Here is a 24213-nt window from a genome sequence, read left to right on the forward strand (position 1 = left end):
TATATGAATGGTTGAATGTGAAGCTGATGATGTGCCCTGTAAACTTTCACTCAATCCAAAATAAAAACATTTAATTAAAAAAAAAAAAAGAACTAAGGGTTAAGAGAACAGGAAAAAGAAAGTTTTGTGAGTTTTATCTGAAATAAACAACAGACAGAAAAGGCTAGGAGGGGAATGACAAGAGTCTCTGTGACTTTTATAAAAATATCCTGTGACCTAACACATGTATAACAGGGATTCCAGAAGGAAAAGAAGAGTATGAGGTTGAAAAATATATTAAGAAAAATTGGCCATAAATTTCCCAAATTTGGTGAAGTATATAAACTTGAAGATCCTAGACTCTCAATGAATCTCAAGCCAAATAAACATGTAAGGAACCCAATACCGAAGCACAGCACAGCCAAACTGCTGTAAACCAAAGAAAAAAAAAGACGACTTTTTAAAACGGTCAATGACATTTGTAATGATGTAAAAAACTAGAAATGAATGATATGTATGATGTAATGATATAAAAATGATATGAATGATGTAAAAAACGAGAAATCAGCAATCAAGAAGTTTATATCGAGTTACTCAGCGCAAATATTCTATACAAATAAGAGTAAATTACCCATTTCCAGATAAATAAAAACTAAAATAATTTGTCACTAAAAGGCTTTTGTTCAAAGAAAAGCTTAAAAAAATGTTTTAAACTGAAGAGGAATGAAAATTCAGACCTCCTAGAAGAAATTAAGAGAATCAGAAATAGTACATACATGGCAATTTAAAAAAAAATAATAACTTTTGTTTTCTTCTCTTAGTTTCTGTAAATGATGATCACTATTTAAAGTTATATAGAAAGGCTGGTGATTTACTTCTATGAAATCAGCCACTGATATAAAGCACAGTTCTACTTGTCTGCACATGAGGCCACCATTGTTGCTGTTGTTGTTAAGTATCCTTGAGTTGGTTCTGACTCATAGTACCCTGTATAGGGTTTCCAAGGAGCAGCTAGTGGATTTGAACTGTTAACCTTGTGGTTCACAGTCCAGTGTTGAAAACTACAGCACCATACCAGAATTCCATTAATTGCAACAAATTCAACAGCAATTGGTGGTGGTTTTGTATGAATGTGTGTGACTGTGTGTATATACTTGCATATATTCATGTGCATGTGCATTTGGGGCTTCAAAAAGATCATGGGAAAAAAATCCAAAAAAAAAAGAAGTGACCAGTTGGTTTGAACTGCTAATCTTGCATTTACCTATAGTGCCACAAAGGTTACTAAGTCAGAATTCATTCAGCAGCTATAGGCAACTTTTCTGATATAAATTGACAAACCTTTCTTCCAAGGCACTACTGGGTGGATTTGAACTGTCAATCTTTCACTTAATAACTGAGTGGTTCACCAGAGATGCTGGGAGCAATATAAACCTTACTAAAATTATCCAGATGATAACAAAAGAAATAAAGCAATTAAAAAATAACAAGCCCCAGAGGGTGGAACCAGCATTTATAGTCACTATAATATATTATCTGATGTCCATTTCTCCCCACAAATTAAGCTATTCAGAGAACCAGTAAAACATGTGACATACACATCCTTGAAGAAAAAAAAAGGCAAGCAAAAGAAACTGCCTGTCTGGTTGGGTCCAAAATGTGGTGAGACCTGGGGACTCCTGAGCACATGAACAAGGACATAGCCATGGAGGGCTATAGCTGAGAGTGAAGCGTCCAGCTTATATGAAGTGCGGGGAGACGCACAAGAACACCCAATATTGTGGATAGTACCCATTTGACCTAGCCTCGATGGCTTGATAATCAGAATTCAACTAGAGGAAGATTTAAAAAATAAGTTTAGATAAAGGAAACAAATGTAACTAGCTACAATTTGATGAAACTGAGCTATAGTTATGGATGTAGTAGCTCAAAATACCAACTGAGAGGGAAGGAGTCTTTACATCAAGTACCAATCCGATCCCCTCTGTATAGGGACGGACAACTTAGATAGGGACAGGCAACGTAGGCATTGGCTACCTAAAATGAGTGGGCAATAAACAAAGTGACTGACATAAGTTTTCAAGAGGGAATTTACTTTAAGAGTGTGGGGAAAGATACAGTCCCCACCGAACAATTTTCATCTTGTCTAGACAGGATTGATGGAAAAAAGATGGGGATAAGATTCTTATGATTCAAAAGTGAGATATTGTTATCATGACACATTGTGACTGTCACAACTGTAAAGGTAGACATTTTGTAACAAAAATGGGAGTGTAGTTAATCTTACAGTACAGAAACAGAGGACCCTAGGACCATCAAGAGAGAAGATTACAAGCAGAGTGTGGGACTCTATCCAGAGAAGCATCGACACCAGAGATGGTAGCAGAGATGTGGACATGGAGAGAGAGAGCAACTGAGGACTCTAGAGTCATGGAAAGAGAGGAAACTAGGTGCTGACAGCCAGGAGGCAGGCTTGCAGAATGTGCCCTTTGGTTGTTTAAATTATTATATATTCCTTAGTCTTTCTGAGTACACCCCTCCACGCCACAAAACAAAAACAAAAACAAAAACAAATACTGTTGAATGATGACAAACGGAGATTGTAATCATTGCAATGAAATGATATTATAAAGCTAATGTTCTCCCATGTAAACAATCAATCACTCAGTTCACAATAAAAACTTACCAAAAAACCCAACAATTTTTGACAAAGGAAACGAATGTAAATTGCTACAATTTGATGAATTTTACCTATATTTATGGATATAGTAACTCAAAACACCAACTAAGAGGGAAGGAGTCTTCACATCAAGTATCAATCCTATCTCCTCTGTATACAGGCTAGATAGGGACGGGCATCTTAGGCAATGGCTACCTAAAGTGAGGGGGTGATAAAGGCACCAAGTGACTGGCTTGTAAGTTTTCAAGAAAGAGTTTAGTTTAAGAGTGTGCGGGGGAAGATAAGAGTTCCTACTGAATAGTTTTCATCTTGTCTAGACGGGTCTGGTGAATAGAGATGGGGATAAGATTTATATGATTCAATAGGAGTAATAGTTACCATGACTAATTTTGACTGTCACAACTGTAAAGGCAGAAGTTTTATAACAAAAATAGGGGAGTAATTGTATAGTCCAGAAACAGAGGACCCTAGGACTATCAAGGGAGAAGAGCACAAGCGGAAAGCAGGACCCTAACCAGAGAAACAGCAACACCAGAGATGGAGACAAAGATAATGACATGGAGAAACGGAGCAGCTGAGGACTCTAGAATCATGGAGAGAGAGGGACAGAGCACTGGTGGCCAGGTAACAGACTTGCAGAATGTGTCCTTTGGCTGTCTAAATGATTATATATTCCTTAGTATTTTTGTGTACATCTTCCTCCCCCAAAACAAAAACAAAAACCAGAGGGTATGGAAGCAAATATTGTTGAATGATGATGCAACATGGAGATTGTAATCATTGCAATGAAAAAATGTTATAAAGCCGATGTTCTCCCATGTTCACTCAGTTCATAATAAAATAAATAAACAAACAAATAAATAAACAAACAAATAAACCTTATTGGGGGTGGGGGATGGGAGATGATCGAAAAAAATACAGTGTTGTAGTACCAAAAAGATCTGTCCGATGTTCAACCATTTCAAGAGGTAACATATGATCAACAACTGATAGGAAAAGAGCCATTATCTGGTGACCTTTCCAAAAATAGATGGTCCAATGGAACCCCCAAATCATGGAACAGTATCATTGATATCCCAAGTAAGTATAATTTTGGTGAAGATAATTAAAAATTGTTGCAACAGCACATTGACAAGAATTGTCAAAAATTCAAGCTGGATTAAGAGGAGGACATGGAATAAGAGATACCATTGCTGCCATCAAATGGATCTTGACTGAAAGCAGAGAGTACCAGAAAGATGTTTACTTGTGCTTTGCTGACTATGCAAATGCATTCGCTGTGTGGAATATTGTGAAGAATAACAATTTGAGAATACATCATCGTGCTCATGAGGAAGCTATACACAGTACAAGAGGCAGTTATTGCAACAGAACTAGGAGATACCGACGGGTTTAAAACAAAGAGAGTTGAACACCAATCTTATATTCTTTTCACCGGACTTGTGTGTTGAACAAAAGGTTTTGTGCATGGGTGTGTATGTGTTATGATTAAGTTCTAGAACTGACTACGAATATGGTTGCACATACCTGTGAATATACTAAAAATCACTGAATTGTAAACTGTAAATGGGTGAAATGTATGTGAATTAAATTCAAAAAAAAGTGTAAGCAAAAAATTTATACTACGATTTCAACAACAAACACCAAATGTATGTGGAAAAGTACAGAAAGTTCAGATAAAATTGATATAGAAAAACCTACAAAAATCAGAACCTGAAAAGCCTACAAAAACCAGAACCTATATATGGCAGAAACCTGTCAGAGAAGGAAAACTAATATTTTCCACTAAAACAAGAAACAGAAAAATGGTAAATTGTACCCAAATGATGAAGGAAAATTTGCAAGACCAGGAAAGACAAGGCATGCCGTTGAATTCTAACTACTTTCACAGATTTCACTATGCACACTATGCATTCAGGTGGGGGGGGGGGGGTTGTGGATAGTAGTATTTTCTTAATTTATAAAATGTTTGTCCAAAAATTTAAATGTTTTAACTCACCTTTATATATAAGAGGTTTATCTTTATCCTCTGTCTTCTCTCTACTAGCCAATTCAAGAAAGTCTTCAATCAAGTCCAGAGATATGAGAGACTGGCTAAAAACAAGGCTAAAAACACATATTAGTGTTTATGGATTAGAAGATTCACAGGTACTTTTCAAATTGATCTATAAATTTAACACAATTCTTAAGAAAAATCCCAGAAGGATATTTTGTAGGCATTTAACATGCAAATTCTTAATATTAATATGGAATTCAAAGGACATAGAATATCCAAAACAATTTTGAAAACTAAAATGTTGAAAGACTAAAATGACATAATTTCAACGTATATAAAACTATAGTAATCTACAGAGTATGGTACTGACAAAAGGATAGATAGGCAAGTCAATAAAGTTGATCAAAATAAATGCTACAGCCAGGGTGCCAATAAAAAAAAAAAAAACCAGAATAGAATCAAAATATAGATTCATCCAACATGGATAATCAATTATCAATAAAGGTGCAATGCAATGGATAAATGACAATCTTTGACAAATCGTCTTAGAAAAAATTAATCTGGTGGTACAACTCACATTTTATAGAAAATTAACTCCATGTGGATCATAATGAAAAATCACAGAACTTTTAGAAGACATAGAAAAAAAAATCTTCATATTCTGTGTTTTGCCAAAGAACAATTAAACACGGTTGTTGTTGTTGTTATTAGGTAATCATAGACTCGGAACCTACTCACAGCACACCTAAGCATAACAGAACAACACTGCCCAGTCCTGCGCCAACCTCACAATCTTTACTACATTTGAGCCATTGTTGCTCTCACTATGCCAACCCTTTCATTGGGGGTCTTCCTGTTTTTCTCCAACATTCTACTTTACCAAACATGACATCCTTCGGAAACTGCTCCCTCCTGATAATATGTACAACGTATGATAGACAAAATCTCACCATCCTGGCTTCCAAGCAGCATTCTGGCTGTACTTCTTTCAACACAGATTGGTTGGTTCTTTGGCAGTCCAGGGTACTAACAACATTCTGTTCCAACACCAGAACTCAAATGCATCAATTCTTCCACTGTCAAATATTCACATGCATATGAGGTTATGAAATATACCATGATTTGGGTCAGGTACACCTTAGTCTTCAAACTTTACTCTGCAACACTTTAAAGAGGTCTTGTGTGACTGCTGCTTCCATGAGTGCTGATGGCTGATCCAAGAAGAATGAAATCCTTGACAACTTCAATCTTTTCTCCATTTATATGGATTTTGTTTTATGGGCACAATTGTGAGGGTTTTTATTTTCTTTATGCTGAGGTGCAAACCATACTGAAGACTGTGGACTTTGATCTTCATCAGTAAGTATTTCAAGTCCTCATTACTTTCATCAAGCAAGGTTGTATCATCTGCATATCGCAGGTTGTTAGTGAGTCTTCCTCTAATCCTGATGCCACATTCTTCTTCATATAATCCAGTTTATCTGATTATCTGCTCTGCATATTGAATAAGTATGGTGAAAGTATACAACCCTGGAGCATACCTTTCCTAATTTTAAACCATCCAGTGTTCCCTTGTTCTGTTCAAACAACGGCCTCTTGGTCTAGGTACAGGTTCCTCATGAGCACAATTAAGTGTTCCAGAATACTCATACTTCACAATGTTGTCCATAGCTTGTCATGATCCACACAATCAAGAGCCTTTGCATAGTCAATAAAACACTGATAAACATCTTTATGGTATTCTCTGCTTTCAGTCAAGATCCATCTAAAGTCAGCAATGATATCCCTCATAACATATCCTCTTCTGAAACCAGCTTGAACTTCTGGAAGTTCTCTGTCAATGCGTGTTTATAGCCATTAATGTATTAACTTTAGGTAAGGATATTTTCTGATGATTTCCACATTCCATTGGGTCACCTCTCTTGGGAATGGGCACAAATATGGTGCCCATTCAACTTCCAGTCAGGTAGTTGTCTTCCAAATTTCATGCTATAGATGAGTGAGTGCCCCAAGTGATGCAGCAGTTTGTTGTAAGATTTCAATTTGTATTCCATGAATTTCTGGAGCCTTGTACATTGCCAATGCCTTAAATGCACCTTGGACATTGGCTCTTGATCATATGCTACCTCTTCAAATGGTTGACTATCAACCACCTCTTTCTGATTTTAAAAATTTTAATTTTTTTAAATGTTTTTTTGTGAATTGAGTGATAGTTTACATGGAAGAACATCGGTTTTGCACTGAATCATTGGTATTTTCTTTCAATGAAAGGATTACAATCCCCGCCCCTCCCCCACTTTGATGTACTTGAAAACTCGCAGGGATATATAATTGTTTTTAAAAAGGGGCACATTTTGCAAGCCAGCCTCCTGCACGCCAGCCTTTCTGTTTCTATGAGTCTAAAGTCCTCAGCTGCTCTATCTCTCCATGCCATCACCTCTGCCACCATCTCTGACGTCACTGCTTCTCTAGTTAGGATACCATGTTCTTTCTGCTCATGCTCTTCTCTTGATGGTCCTAGGGTCCTCTGTCCTGAAATGTAGGATTAACTACTCCCCACCACCTTTGTTACACAACTTTGACCTTTACAAAGTGACAATCACAATTAGTCATGATAGCAATCACTCACTATTGAATCAAAAAAATCCTATCGCTTCCATCTTCTTTTGATGATTTAGGCATCATTCAATATTTTGCCCATAGAATCCTTCAATTATTATAAATCAAGGCTCTAATTTTTCCTTCATTTCCCTTAGCTTGAGAAACGCTGAGCGTATTCTTTCCTTTTGGTTTTCTAATTCCAGGTGTATGCACATTTTGTTATAATATTTTATTCTGTCTTCTTGAGTTGCCTTTCGAAATTTTCTACTCAGCTCTCTTATCTCATTTTTTTCCATTTGTTTTACTAAAAGTGGAGAGAAGGTTTCAGAGACTCTTCTGACATCTATTTTGATCTTTTCTTTCTTTCATGTCTTGTAAATGACCTTTTGCTTTCTTCCTGTGTGATTTCTGGATGTGTTCCCATAACTTATTTAGTCTTCGGTCTTTAACCTTAAGGTCAGCAGTTCGAAACTACCAGCCGCTCCGCAGGAGAAAGATGAGGCTTTATACTCCCGTAAAGATTTACACACTTGGAAACCCTGTACAGGGTCGCTATGGGTCGGAACCGACTCGATGGCACTTCACAACAAACAACAACATCAAATCTGTTACTGAAATTAATTTTAAATTCATTTTAAAATTTGAATTCAATTTAAATTTTAAATTTAAGTTCAAGATCATTATTTTGGCTCTTGAGGATTTATTTTCATTTTCTTCAGCTTCAGCCTGAATTTTCATGTGAGCAATTAATGGTCTGTTCCACAGTCTTCCCCTGGCTTTGTTTTGGCTGATGATATAGAGCTTTTCCATCAACTTTTTCCACAAAAGTAGTCAATTGTATTTCTGTGCAAACTTTTAGGTTGTCTAAGAAAAGATATTTGCAAATGAAGAAGTCAATGGTCATGCAAAATTGTATCGAGATTAATGCATTGTTTCTATCACCAAGGCCTTATTTTCCAACAGCTGATGCTTCCTCTTTGGTTCCAACGTTTGTATTCCAATTACCAGTAATGATCAATACATCTTGACTGCATGTTTGATCAATTTCAGACTGAAAATTGGGTGTTGTTGTTAAATGCCATTGAGTCAGTTCCAAGCCCTAGAATCCTATATAGGGTTTCCAAAGAGCCATTAGTCAGCTTGAGTCATCGACCTTGTAGTTCAAACCAAACTTGTGGTCCAACATATTAACCCACAGTTCCACACCAGGACTCTAAAAAAACCTGGTAAAATTCTTTAATTTTATCATCACTAGCTTTAATGTTTGGTGAGTAAATTTAGATAATAATGGTATTAACTGGTCTTCATTGTAGGCATATAGATATTATCCTATCACAGACAGAACTGTACTTCAAGGCAGACCTTCATATGTTCATTTTGATTAATGCAAAATCAATCCTCCTCAATTTGTCATTCCCAACATAGTAAACCATGTGATTGTCAGATTCAAAGTGGCCAATACCAGACCATTTAAGCTCACTAATGCCTAGCATATCGATATCAATGCATTCTATTTCATTTTTGACAACTTCCAATTTTCCAACATTCATACTTTGTACATTCCATGTTCCAATTATTAATGGATGTTTACAGATGTTTCTCTTCATTTTGAGTATCCCATAAGCAAATGAAAGTCCCAAAGGCTTTACTCCATTTGAGTCATCATGGTCAACTTTAAGGAAGCAGCTCTTCCCCAGTTGTATTTTGAGTGCCTTCAAACCTGAGGGGCTTATCTTCTGGCCCTGTATCTATAGTAGTCAGGTGTATTTCATCATGTTTCAATATTCAGTATTCTTGTGCTGTTATTCATAAAATTTTCAGTGACTAAATATTTGGAATTTATTTCAAATTTATTTCAAATAAAAAACTAAAACAGTCTCTCCTTCTTCCTAGTCTGTCTTTGTCTGGAGACTGAGCTGAAAGCTGTCCACAATGGGTGACCCTGTTGGTATTTAAAATACCTGTGGCATAGCTTGAAGAATCACAGAAACACACAAGCCACCACAGTACTGCAAACTGGCAGACAAGTGGTAGGAATGGTTATTAGAAGTAAACAGAGTTATATACATGCTTATGCTTTTGGTTTTGAAAGCTGGAGTACAGGATAGCGAGAGACACTTACGGTTCCAAAAGAGTCTTCAAGTTACAAAATCACTGGTGCAGTTGAACACATATGCATTTTTTTAATGTATAATTTCCTAAGCTGTGCACTTTCGGAGAACTACTGTCTTCCAGTAATCCACTCCTAGAATACTGATAAGTTAATTGATTTCTGATGTTCAGTTAAAATGAACTTGGTACTAAAGGTTCATCCCTTAATAGTTTATTCTTTCAGGAATCAAAACCTTGGCTCAAGTAATCCTTAAATATAATTTTAGACAGCTTTTGTACCTAGAAAATTCAATACATCAATATTATAAATTATTTAATTAGAAATAACCTAGAATATGAGATTTCTCAAAATCCTGAATTTTGGGAAAAGTTTGGTCTGAATCAGTAACTAAGGTTCTTGGAACCACTGAGTGCAGACAAATCTCACTATGAAAGAGTTATTAGGTATGTGGCTATAATAACCGTTTCTTACAACTCTTTTCTAGTTTCAAATAACATGATGAACAATTGTCATGATTAGTACTTCCATACTTGTATAACATTATTATGGAAGGGAAAGTGATGGCTGCAAATGACACGATACAGTTTCAGCCTGCCAGCTACTCCATGGGAGAAAAATGAGGCTTTCTGCTCCCTCAAAGATTTAAAGTCTCAGGAAACACTATGTAGGGTTGCTATGACTATGATTTAGAACCCACTCGATAGCACTTAAGAACAACAAAAATATTATGACGCTATCTATTTTATTAAGGACAGAGATGAAAATAAGAAAACCATACATATCAAATTTACATAAAAATTTGGTAAGGAAGATACAATAGAAATTTAACATTTAAATTAAACAAAAAAAATCAGAAGGGCTGTGCTGAAACTGCTGTTGTGCTGGTTTAACTCTAAGTAGCTGAATCCAGGAGAGCAGATTGTTATCTTCTGTTCCCAACTCTGCCTTTAGTGATGTTATGTTGTTGTTGTTGTTGCTGTTAGGTGCCATCAAGTCGGCACTGACTCATAGTGACCCTATGCACAGCAGACCGAAACACTGCCCGATCCTGGGCTAACCTCACTAATGTTGCCACACTTGAGTCCATCGATGCCGCCACCTGGCCAATCCATTTTGTTGGAGGTCTTCCTCCTATTATCTGATGCTCCACCAACTTGAAATTGGTATTTACACCATGGAGAGAATTTATCAAGAAAGGCATGATGATCTACTTTGAAAAATCAACTATGGATCACAACAGTCCAATTCACCATCAATCATTAAACTATGGCACAGGACCGGGCAGTGTCTCTTTCCATTAAACATGGGATCACCATGAGTTGGGGGCTGACTTGATTGCAGCTAACAGAAAGAGTTGTTATTGTTAAGTGCCATCAAGTCGGTTCTTACTCATTAATGACCTGACAGCGTAGTGGTTACGAGTCAGGCTGCCATCCTCAAGGTCAGCAGTTTGAAACTACCAGCTGTTCCATGGGAGATACATGAGGCTTTCTGCTCCCATATAAATTTATAGCCTCGGAAACCCTGTACAGGGTTGCTATGAGTCAGAACCAACTCCACGGCACATAACAACAACAATATAGGGTTTCCAAGGCTTTAAATCTTTGCGGGAGCAGTAAGCCTCATCTTTCTCCCACAGAGTGGCTGGCATGCTAGAACCATGGACTATGTAGTTCACAGTCAACTGCACCTAGTAAAGAATACAGGTATGTTAAAAGGTGATATGGGAATATAAAAGAGGGTTTTTGTCTCTTTCTAGGAGCGTTAGGGAATAATATGAAGGATGATACTGGGGCTAGGGACCTATGTTAGGAAATAGGGGCACAAATGCTAGAAGAAAAACAAAGGAAAAGTACTTGATACTTTACTATGTGAATAACCACACAGGTAAAGAGGGCGGTATCCTCTATAATTATGGCTTAGCTTGCAAGTTGGGCTGATAAAACTACTCAATAGGGAGTCAGGCTGCTAATCTCAAGGTCAGCAATTCAAAACTACCAACCATTCCTTGGGAAAAAGATGAGGCTTTCTAGTCCTGTAAAGATTCGTAGCCTTGGAAACCCTACACAGGGTTACTATGAGTCAGAACTGACTTCATGGCACACAACCACCACCATCTTAGGGACTCCTGGTGTGGCACTGTAGACTAAGCACTGGACTGTCAACCAAAAGGTTGGTGGTTCAAACCTACCAGCTGACCCTAAGAATCCCTGTGCAGGGTCGCTAAGAGTCAGAATGACTCAACAGCACTTAACAACAACAGAGACCTTAGAAGAAGGAATTTCAATATAGTGACAGTATAAAAGTGACACTGAACGGACTTGAAAAATTATCAGGAAGATGGCAAAATATGGGACACTTCAAAAATTTCATGGAAAAAATTCATTATCTTTCAATTCCATTTTTCCATGAAATTTTTGAAGGCCCTTTATACAACTATCGATTCAAACCTTGGGTCAAGGAAGTAAGTTCAAGGTGCAAAAACTAGAAAAGGAAAACAGTACTGAAGAAATAACCTAAATATGTAGTCAGAATTAGTACCACAGAAAATATAGCTACTTGTATTGGTCTATCCATGCATTAACCAAAGAAATTACACCTTCTAAAAAGATTTAGACAATAGAAAGTTTACTGAAAGCTTCATTAATAAAAATAGAAAGAAGCTTACACTTTATCCCCAATTTCCTCTGCCATTCGGAGAATTTCAAAGAGAAGTACCATTTTTCCAGAATGCTCTAAGACTTCTGCATCAGAATCTGTAACAAAATCTTTGTACCAGTCTGGAGCTGGGCTGCTTGGATTAGAAGAGGAAGTAGTTTTACCTAAATAAAATAAACGAAACATAACTAAGTAGAAAAATAAGGAGACAAAGTCCCCAAGACAGCAGCATTGAGAGAGTGGCCAAAAGACAGATCAAACAAGGGAAAAAGTAAGAAACATCATGGAACAGAAAGGGGGTGTGGTTTGTATGTGTACTTGCAAAAATTTACATACTAGAAAGGAAAGAGGCCTCAAGGAAGAAATGATGGAGGAAAGGAGAACGAAAAAATAGAAAAGAGGAAAGGCTAGAAGGAAGTGAAAGAAAGGTAAAGTAAGGAGCAAAAGGAGGAAAACAGACACTGACTTGACTGACACAGAGATCCAGAGATAAATGAGCACTCTGGGGGCAGGAAATATGTCATTGTGCTGCTATTATGGAAAACTAAAATATCCTGTGAAATCATTTTTTTGCTTTTCCCACTTTTAATATAAAAGGCTTAAGCAGAAAGTAACAAAAAGAAATCTAAAAGCTCTAAACATAATAAAAAAAACTCAATATACTTAACCACTTCATGTATTTTCTTTCAACTGATTTTTAATGTAAGGAATTTAAAATTTTTATATACATTTATGTTTTTTAAAATATTATTTATACTCAGAAATTTATTTAGAACATAAACACAACCACTCATCTTCACCATATGGTAACAGATCTGCGTCTAACATAGATGAAGCTTAGTATGAGTTCCCACCTGCAAAAAATGTTACCAAACCATATGGCACATATTACTTCTTGTCTGGGTTTGATAATTTGTTGCAATGGCCACACAAAACTCAGACACCATACTTACAGCTAAGGGGTTTTTAGGGAAGTTAATAGGTTACAATGTAGGAGTAGAAAATGCTCAGGGCAAAGTTGTTCTGATTAACACAAGACAAGCCTCTCCTCTTCTCTGTCAGTCAATGTTACAAAGTTCTTTTAAGCTGCTGATAAATGTCCACCACACACACCACTCCATAATAAGCTTCAGCCTGAAGGCACTGGTCTCTAACTCCATCCATGAACCTGGAAACACCCCACTGGGCAAGCAAGCCTCCTGCCAAAAGTCACTCAGCTTTATTTTCACCATAGGCTCAGAAGCCCACCACTCTGTCTCAGACTTGGGTTCTTGGTTCCACTACTGCTGCTTCTCTGCCATTCCTCTGGTGTCACAGCTTTCTGTCCCCAGATAGAGGAGGTTCAAAACAAAGAGAATCTATGGGCCAAAGGACACATTGCAATCCTGGCTCTTCTTTGATGGTAGGGCGATTCCCCCTTCCAACTTCTGAGAGGGCTCATTTTATACCCATGCTAGAGTTTCCAAGTTTTTACAATTACAATTAACTGTTACTATCCACAGCTGAATCATGTCAGCCTATCAGTATCTTCTCTCACCTTCTCTTATCTAGAATCACCAGGAAAAGAGTCGTTTAGCCAGAGTCACAAAGACTAAGGCTAGGAGAGACATATCAAATAATCAACTACAACACACTACCCAACCCCATTTTCTTCTTTCCCTCATTTATATTTCTATGCAAGTTTTTCTTTATTTTTTTTATTATGTGACTATCCCTAAACTTTACATTATTTTTGCATATTTTTAAACTAAATGTAAAAGGGACCATAATGTTTGTTTCTACAATTTACTTTTCCATTCAATGGAGCTCTTTATTCAAACTGAGACCTATATATGTTGCTTCACGGAGCTCTTGTTTACTCATTTGAACCACTCAGTATTCCATTATATAATTTATTACATAGTGGTTATGAGATGGGCTGCTAACCTCAAGGTCAACAGTTCAAAACTACTAGTCGTTCCACAGGAGAAAGGTGAGGCTTTCTGCTCCCATAAAGATTTACAGACTCAGAAACCCTATGCAGGGTCACTATGAGTCGGAACCGACCGACTCCACCACATACCACCAGCACCACCACCACCTTTTCATGGATATTTAGAGATTTCTTTTTAATACTATGAAATGCCTTGTAATCAATGCTTGATCTTAAGGTAGAATTTCTATAATACTGTAAAAATTGATCTTAAGTTTAAATTTTCTGGTATGAAGTTTAAATATCATTTTTAATCTTTTATTGTGAATTGGGTGAATGAAGGTTGACAGAGCAAATCACTTTTCATTCCAAAATTTAGTTTCATGTCATTGATTACAATCCTTACAATGTACCATCAGTCATCATACTTCCCGATTCCAGTTTCTTTTCCTCCTTTACAAACTCCGCCCACTTTCAAAACTTTGTCCTTAAGCAAATGCTTGCCTTCTGATCTTGAATGGTTCATTATGCCAAAAAGTGCATGCCTCCTTAGTGTTAATGTTCACCTTCTAGACCTATCAATGGTTTGGTTAAAATTCAAGGCTGAGTTCAGTGGTAGATTTGAAGGGCCAAAGTCTCAGGAGTTCCACTGGTCTCTATCAGACCAGTAAGCATGGTCTTTTTTATAACTTTGAGTTTTATTCTACATTTTCCCCTACTCCATCTAGAGTTTTCTTATGCGATCTGTTTCATAGCAGAAGTAGTAACCAGGCTTATACTGGTTGTACGGTCATGGAAATTCAGGTGTGTGTGGTCCATTAGTCCTTCAGACTAATTGTTTCCAAGCATCTTTGATTATCTTCACACTTGTTTAGTTCAGAAAAGTAGACACTAATAGCTGTACCTTACATGGCCACTCAGAAGCTTTTAAGACACCAACTGCTATTCAACAACGGAAAGTGCTGTCTTTGGGGACTCAGTTGTGCCAGTTTACCCTGATGACCCCAGAAACTATGGTCCTGAGCCCCAAAGGCCCAGAGACTCACTCACTCAAGGTGTTTGATTAAAGCTAATGAGTTTTCAAAACTTTACACTCTGTATGCTCTACTATATTCATGGGTATATTTGTACCATAGGTAAAATACTTATGAAGAAATATCCTGTCAAACCTGTATATATACTCATGGGTAAAGTCCCATTCTACTTCCCCACTGGTTCAACTTGGGTGTCTGTGACTGTGTGTTTTTATGTCTGTTAATATATTTCTGTACTTCTGGTTTGGCACTAGAGGATAAGTGACGGTGTAGTTCACTGGACGGTGAACTACAAAGTCAAAGGTTGAAAAACCCACCAGCTGCTCCTCAGGAACTATGCACAGGGTCACTATGAGTCAAAATCAGCTTGACAGCACCTAACAACAACAACAATATATTTATTATTAGGGCTCAACGTTTGCCCTGTTTTTTTCTTTTATGGCACTTTTATAGTTTTAGGTTTTATATTTAGATCCTTGATTCATCTTGAGCTTGTTACTTTATATTACTGTTGTTAAGTCCAGTCAGTTCTCACTCATAGCAACCCTGTATAGAGTTTCCAAAGCTGTACATCTCTGTGGGAGTAGTGGTGGTGGTGGTGGTGGTGGTATGTGCCGTGGAGTTGGTTCTGACTGATAGTGACCCCATATAGGGTTTCTGAGTCTATAAATCTTTCCAGGAGCAGAAAGCCTCATCTATCTCCTGTGGAACAGCTGGCCGTTTCGAACTGCTGACCTTAAGGTTAGCAGCCCAACTCATAACCACTAGGCTGCGGGAGTAGAAAGCCTCATTTTCTCCAACAGAGTGACAGGCAAGCTCAAACCACTGACCTTATGGGTCACAGTCCAATGCTAATCTTACGGAGCCACTGTGCTCCATGTTTGTATATGGTGTGAGATATGGGTACTGTATCATGTTCCAAAAAACACACCTTGAGTTTTGCCTGCACTGTTTGTTAAAAAGGCTATCTTTCACTGATTTAACTAGTGTCGGCACTGTGTCAAATATGAGCTGTCCATAAGCAGATGGATTTAAGTATGGGTTAAATCTGTTCCATTGGTATATGGGTCAATCGTTGCACCAATACCAGGCTGTTTTCATTATACTGTCTGTGTAACAGATTTTGTGATCAGTAAGTGAAGGGTCTCCTACTTTATTCTTCTTTACTAGTGCTTTGTTTTTCCAGGGTCTCTTACTTATCCACATAAAATTGGTGATTCGGTTTTCCACCTCTTTAAAGAATAAAGAGAATTTCAATCAGGACTGAAATATACCTGTAGATCGTTTTGGGTTGTATTGATATTTTCAGAATGTTTTGTCTTCTGGCTCATGAGCCTGGCATCTTCTGCCATTTATGTGAATCTCTTAATTTCTTAAAGTGATGCTTTCTAATTTTCCTTTTATTGATCTTTTATTTCTCTGGTTCGATTTATTCCTAAGTATTTTATCTTTCGGGTGGCTCTTGTAAATGATATTCTTTTCTTGAGTTCTTTTGAGTTCTTTTTGTTACTACACAGGTACTATACAAGAATCTGATGGACTTTTGTAGGTTGACCTTGACACTTTGCAGAATCTTTCAATTAGTTTCAGTAATTTCATGTTGATTATTTGAGATTTTCAATGCGAAGGATCAAATCAACTGCAAGTAGAGATACTTTTTTGTCTTCTTTGCCTATTTGTATGTCTTTTATTTCTTTTTCTTGCCTTATTGTTTTCACTAGGACTTCCAATACAATATTGAATAGAAATGGTGATGCAGGACATCCTTGTCTGATTCCCATTGACAAAGTTTCTCTACATTTGATGACCCTGATGATGGCTGTTGTTGTTATGTGCCGTGGAGTTGGTTGTGACTCATAGCGTAAATCTTTACGGGAGCAGAAAACCTCATTTTGCTCCCACAGAACAGTTGGTAGTTTCGAACTGCTGACCATGAGATTAGCAGCCCGATTCGTAACCACTATGCTACCAGAGCTTGTTTTATATAAATGCTCTTAATTATGTTAAAGAATTTCCCTTCTAATCCTATTCTGTTGAGAATTTTTAAAAAATCAGGAATAGGTATTGGATTGTGAAATGCCTTTTCTATGTCGACTGATAAATTATTCATTCAGAGTATTATGCCAATTGTTTTTCTAATGTACCATCCTTGCATCAATGGTATAAATTCCATTTGGTCATTACATATGTATGTATAACCTTGGTAGCGTAGTTTATGAACTGGGCTGCTAACTGCAAGGTCAATAGTTTGAATGTACCAGTCAATCCTCAAGAGAAAGATAAGGCTTTCTGCACTTGCAAACGATTTATAGCCTTAGAAACCATATATGAGTTCAATGTGAGTCAAAAACAACACAGTGTCACACAAGTACCATACATATAGAGAGTACTGGTGTGGTGGTGTGGGTTAATGCGCTGGATTCCAAGGTCATTTGAACCACAACGTTGCCAATTCAAGCTCACTAGTCATTCCTCAGAATCTCTACACAGGGTCACTATGGGTCAAAACCGACTCAACAGCAGTTACCAACAACAATATATACACACACACACGTAATTCTGATGTTGCATTCTAATGGCTGGGATATAATTGAGAATTTTTGTGCCTGTGTTCATGAAGGAAAAAATGAATAGAAAAGTTAATATTTTTCTTTTTCAGTGGTGTTGTTGCCTGGTTTTGGTATCTGAGTTATGCTCATTTCAAGAAATATATTTGGGAGAACTCATTCATTCTATATTTTCTATAACAATTTGAGTAGAACTACTATCAGCTCTCTTCTGAATACTTGGTAGAATTTGTCAGTGAAGCTGCCTGGGCCAGAATGTTTTTTTGCTAGCACATTTATTTATTAATGACCTGTTCAATTTCTTCTTTTGTTATGGGTCTGTTCAAATTTTCTACCTCAATCTGTGTTACTTTAGGTAGGAAATGTGTTTTTACAAATTTGTTCATTTGTTCTAGGTTTTGAAACTTATTAGAGTTCTTCCATAGTATTCTGATATTTCCCTTGTTTCTGTTGTGATATAAATAATTTCACTTACTATTCATGTTATTTGTATTTTTTCCTTTATCTCTGTTAGATTTGTCAGTAGTTTGGTGATTTTATAATCCTTTTCAAGGAACCAATTTCTTCTCTTGTTGATTTGGGTTTTTTTTTTATCTCATTTATTTCATTTCTGCTCAAATCTCAATTATTTCTTTTCTTCTGGTAATTCTCATCCTATTTTACTACTCCTTTTGTTAATGTTTGAGATAATTGTTTTATATGTACATTCTAGCTTTTCTTTCTTGATACATGTATTAATGGCAATAAATTGCCCTGTGAACACTGCTTTTGCTATGTCCCAAAATTAAATTCTATTAGTGGGTATTCTTTTAAGCATGGTTTTATTCCGTTTTCATATATTTGATTGTTTCCTCATAATCTTTCTATTCTTGATTTCTAATTTTATAGAGTTGTTATCTGAGAAGATACTTTGTTTGTAAATTTATTAAGGCTTACTTTGTGGCCTAACATATGGTCTATTCTGGAGAATGTTCCATATTCACTGTAAAAGAATGTATATTGTGTTGTTGTTGGGTATAGTGTTCTGTGTATGTCTGACTTGAAATTAATTGTTGTTTTTTTTTTAAGTTTTTCTGTGTCTTTGTTGAGTTTCTTTCAATGAAGGTGTCCTATTATTCACTGAAAGGGACATAATAAAATCTCCTACTATATAGGGTCGCTATGAGGCGGAACTGACTCCACGGCACATAACAATAACAACAACAAACTATTATAGTACAGTTGTCTATTTCTATTTTCAATTCTGATTCATGTACTTTGGGGCTCTTTCATTGGGAACAGAGATATTAAAGCTGTGTCCTCAAAGACTATAGCCAAAAGCATGAATGGCAAGACAAAGAAAATGAAAATGCTCATAACTGGATCAATAAATAACATCATGATAAAAAAAAAAAAAGAGTGAAGTTTTCAAAGACTTTCTTTTGCTTGGATCCATAATCAACACTCTTGTAAACAGAAGTTAAGAAATCAAATAACATGCTGCAATGGGCAAATCTGCTGCAAAAACAATCAAAGGTGTCATTTTGAGGAGTAAGGTATATCTGACCAAAAACATCAGATTTGCAATCATTGCATGTAAAAGTTGAACAATGTAAAAAAAAAAAAAAAAAGAACAATGAAGAATCTATGTATTTGAAATATAATGTTGGCGAAAAATATTAAAAATATCATAGACTTCCAGAAGAACAAATTGATCATGGAAGATATACAGTCGGAATGCTCTTTAGAAGTGAGGATAGTGAGACTTCCTCTTTTGTACTTTAGCCATATTGCCAGGAAGGATCAATCCTTGGAGAAGGATATCATGTTTGGTAAAGTCAGTGAAAAAGAGGAAGCCCCCACCCCCATCCCCAATGAGATGGACTGACACAGTGGCAGCAACAATGGGCTCAAACAGATCAACAACTGTGAAGATGGTGCAAACCAGGCACTGTTTCATTCTGTTGTGCACTGGATCTCTGCTGAGTCGAAACCAACTCAATGGCACCTTAAAATAACACATTTCTGGTGGCATTTCCATCTTGTTGGGTGTCTTATTTTTCTTTGACCTTCGCTTTACCAAGCATGATGTCCTTCTCCAGAGACTGATCCCTAACAATATGTCCAAAGAATAAGAGACGAAGCTTCGCCATCCTCACTTCCAAAGAGCATTCTGGCAGTACTACTTCCAAGATAGATTTGTTTGTTCTCTTCCAGTCCAGAGGATATTCAATATTTTTCAGCAATACCGTAAATCAAATGCATTGATTTGTCTCCAACTTCCTTATATTCATTGTTCAACTTTCACATTCATGAGGCAATGAAATTTTGAGTCAGAGCTCACTCTATCTATCTATCTATATGTGTTAAGTGCTGTCAAACCCATAGTGACCCTGTATAGGGTTTCCAAGGAGCAGCTGGTGAGCTTGAACTGCCAACCTTGCAGTTCAAAAGGAGTTGCAGTCTGGCGCATTAATCTCTCTCTCTCTCTCTCTCTCCCCGTATATATATGGAGAGAGAGAGAGAGAGAGATCATGATAAACATCGTGATAAACAGAGAAAAGATTGACGTTGTCAAAGACTTCAGTTTGATCCCTGCTGAGAGTCTAGAATTTTGTATATGTTAGCAGGTATTGCTTATTTAAACATTGGGCACTGCTGATTTAAACACTGGGGACTGAATCTATAATAAATTTCTCTGGTAGGCAATAATTCATATGATATCACAATACATTGCTGCAGGAATAAATGTGTCCTGTGTGACTCCATTAGAAGATGACTTTTATAAGTTTGAACCTTGTTTACTATGAACATTGCCCCATGTGCCTTTTCATTTTGCTGATTTGGCTTTGCATCCTACCGCTGTGGGTTAAGACACCAAACTGCAAAGCCATCTGAAATGCAAGGTCAGCAGTTCAAGCTCACCAGCTGTTCCTTGGAAATCTTATACAGGGTCGCTATGGATCGGAATTGACTCGACGACACTTAACAACAAATAACATATATGGTGAGTACTTTGAGTCTTTCCAGTGATTAACCAAACCTGTATATGGGTCTTGGGGATTAACAACACAAAACCCATCAAACAAATGTTGACTCAATAATGTCAACTATCATACAATCAAAGCACCTTTGATAAATGATATTGTTCCACAGAGAACATAACATTTCTGCAATGATTACACATACTTACTAAATGTACTATACCTAAAGTGAAATGTTTGAAAATAAAAGAATGCTGGCAGAAAGTAAGTAAAAATGTGAGTTAGATATGAAATCTCAAAGGTTATGACAGGTGAAAATTTCTGACATCCAACATATTTTATTCAAGTTTTTAACCTACCGGATGCAACTACAGTACCTTACATAGTGATATCCAGAAAACGAAAAGTGATAGGATAAGCACTGGACTGTGAGGTCGGTTTAAATCACAAGGTCAGCAGTTATAACTCACCAGCTGCTCCTTGAAAACCCTATATAAGGTAGCTATGAGTTGAAACCAACTTAACAACAACTAGGTACCAAAATATATTAAGAAAGTAAAGCAGAAATGAGGTTAAAAAAAAAAAAAAAGGAAACTTTTACCTGTAATTGCTTGTAGAAGTCTAAATATATGAGGGTACTTCAAAAAGTAGTAAATAAGTTTGTAGGAAAATAGAACCACAAGATAATGGAATTTTTCCATGAACATTTTGAACTTCTTGAGAGTCTCTAATGAAGATGAAAAATTCACTAGCTTTTAAAAAATTAAAAAATAAGATAACGTATCATTAAAATAGTATGTATACAGAATCATGGAAGGACATTACCAATATTCCTTAGGAACACAAATGCAAAAATTCTCAATAAAATTCCACAACACATCAAAAAAACATAAACAAAAAAAACACCATGAGCAAGTGGGATTCACATTAGGGATGCAAGGATGGTTCTATATTAGAAAAACAATCAATGTAATCCACCATATAAATAAAAAAAGAGAACCACATAATATTGAATGATACAGAAAAGTCATTTGACAAAATCGAACAGCCATTCCTGATAAAATCGCTCAACAGAGTAGGAATTGAAGGGAGACCTCTCAACATAATTCAGAGCATATATACAAAACCAACAGTCAACATCACTCTCAGTGGGGAGATAACTTTGCCAACAGGAACCAGACAAGAATGCCCTTTTTAACCACTCCTATTTAATACTGTCCTGGTGTGGTGCTGTTGATTAATGCGCTGGACTGCAAAGTCACTTTGAACTGCAAGGTCGGCAGTTCAAGTTCACCAGCTGCTCCTCGGAAACCCTGTAGAGGGTTGCTAAGGGTTGGGACTGACTCGATGGCACTTAAGAACAACAACAATTCAATATTGTGTTGGAAGTCCAAGCCAGAGCTATATGGCAACATAGGGAAATTAAAGGCATCCAGATAGACAAAGAAGTAAAATTCTCTCTATTTGCCGATGATATGATCCAAAACTTAGAAAACCCCAAACACTCAACAACAACAAAAAAAACCTACTGGAACTCATTGGAAAATTCAGGAAAAGTGGCAGGGATAAGATCAAAATATAAATATCAGTTGGATTCCTCTATACTAACAATGGCAGGTCTGAAAAGGAAATTAGGAAAGCAATACCATTTACAATAGCAACCTAAAGGATGAAATATTTAGAAATAAATCTAACCAGAGAAACAAAAGACCTAGACAAAGAAAACTACAAAACTACAAAAACCAAAAGAGATGTGCAGGAATGGAAGAATATAGCATGTTCCTGGATAGGAAGATGTAACATTGTGAAAATGTCAATTTTACCCAAAGCAATCTACAGATACAATGCAATCTCAATCCAGATTCTAATGACATTCTATAAAGACATGGAAAAAGACAATTATATGGAAAGGAAGGAGGCCTTGGGTAAACAAAGCAATGCTTAAGAAGAACAAAGTTGGAGGCCTCTCACTCCGATTTCAAATTTTACTAGGAGTTTACAGGAGTTTCCAAGTCTCCCCAAACTTCGGACCAGCCAACCCTTTCTCTTCTCTCTCTCATTTCAAGGTCGACAGGAATCTATGGAACGTGGTTGAACTCAGCCCATATCTTCATTGCTGCCTTTCCCCCACTTCCACTCACCAGTAGACCAATGTGGTCATCAGTAAGCTTACATGCCTGCTGGTGTGTTTCCTTTAAGTTTCAGTCTTGGAGGGGGGTTTGTCCTGAAGGGACTTGATGGCTCACCGGCGAATAACTTGCTTTTTCCTGCAGTAGCCAATCAGACTGCCATTTTTGTTTTTGATTTTTCCTGCTGATCTTTCTTTCAAGAAGTTTCTTCTGCTCCTCTAGCTGCTCCAGGCTGGTCTGCTTGTCCTTTGCAATGGGAATAACCCATCTCAGAAGGTTCTGGATGGAGCTCAGGATTCCACCTAAGGTCAAAACAGCCTGGTACTGGTACAATGAAAGATACAAAGATCAATGGAACAGAATTGAGAATCCAGAAGTTAACCCATCCACATACAGCCAACTGACCAAACGGCCAAAGTACATTGAATGGAGAGGAGATAGTCTCTTTAACAGATGGTCCTAGCCAAACTGAAAATGTATATGCAAAAGAATGAAACAAGACCCTTATTTCACACCATATACAAAAACCAACTCAACATGGATTAAAGACCTAAATGTAAATCCCAGAACTATAAAGGTCATCAACAAAAAAATAGGGACAAATTTAAGGGCTCTAATACAGGGCACACATAAACTACCAAACATTGCGAGAATTGCACAAACATAAGACAAAATAATTAACTGGGACATACTAAAAATTAGAAACTTATGTGCATCAAAAGATTTCACCAGAAGAGTAAAAAGGGACCCTACAGAATGGGAAAAATTTTTTTTTGCAATGACATATCAAAAAAGGGACTAATCTCTTAAAATTATAAGGAAACAACAACACAACTACAAGAAAAAGACAAATAAGCCCATTAAAAATGGACACAGGAAAAGAACAGACACTTCTCCAAGGAAGGTATTTGGGTAGCCTACAAATATTTGAAGAAATGTTCATGTTCATTAGCCATTAAAATGATGCAAATCAAAACAACCATGAGATATCAACTTATATCAGCAATACAAGTGAACTTCAAAAAAGCAGAGAGCCATAAATGATGGCGAGGATATGAAGACACTAGGACACTACTACATTGCTGTTGGGAATGTTACATGGATCAACCACTCTAGAAAATGATAAGGCACTTGCTCAGAAAGTTGGAAATTGAAATATTTTATGATCCAGCCATTCCTCTACTTGGTATATATCCAAAAGAAATACAAGCCAGAACACGAGTAGATATATGTACATCAATGTTTATTGCAGCACTATTCAAAATAGGAAAAAAAAAAAAAAAAGGAGACCGCCTAATCCGCCTAATTGCCCGTCAATGGAAGAATGGATAAACAAACTTCAGTACATACACACAATGGAATACTATGCTACCTTTAAGAATAATGACGAAGCTAAACTACACCTCATAACATGGATGAACCTTGAGAACATTATGTTGAGTGAAAATAGTCACTTACAGAAAGACAAATATTGCATAAGACTATTATTGTAAAAGTTTAAGAAATGATGTCCAATTGACCTAGCCACTGGGGGCTAGAACTGAGTAAACCATTCAGCTGATATGAACTGGGGGGAAGCAC

General features: G+C 36.7%; 1 protein-coding gene across 2 annotated transcripts in view; it reads right to left on the reverse strand.

Moving 5' to 3' along the window:
* Positions 1–24213, reverse strand: part of ATRX (alpha thalassemia/mental retardation syndrome X-linked) — a 335048-nt gene that overhangs the window by 91132 nt on the left and 219703 nt on the right. For both annotated transcript variants that reach the window (XM_006873737.1, XM_006873736.1), the window contains 2 exons: positions 12038–12191; positions 4659–4765 (listed from right to left, as the gene is read on the reverse strand). In XM_006873737.1, coding sequence (XP_006873799.1) covers positions 4659–4765; positions 12038–12191 — 261 coding nt within the window. The remainder of the gene's footprint in view (positions 1–4658; positions 4766–12037; positions 12192–24213) is intronic.

Source organism: Chrysochloris asiatica, unplaced genomic scaffold (genome assembly GCF_000296735.1).
Source record: "Chrysochloris asiatica unplaced genomic scaffold, ChrAsi1.0 scaffold00252, whole genome shotgun sequence".
Classification (NCBI taxonomy): Eukaryota; Metazoa; Chordata; class Mammalia; order Afrosoricida; family Chrysochloridae; genus Chrysochloris; species Chrysochloris asiatica.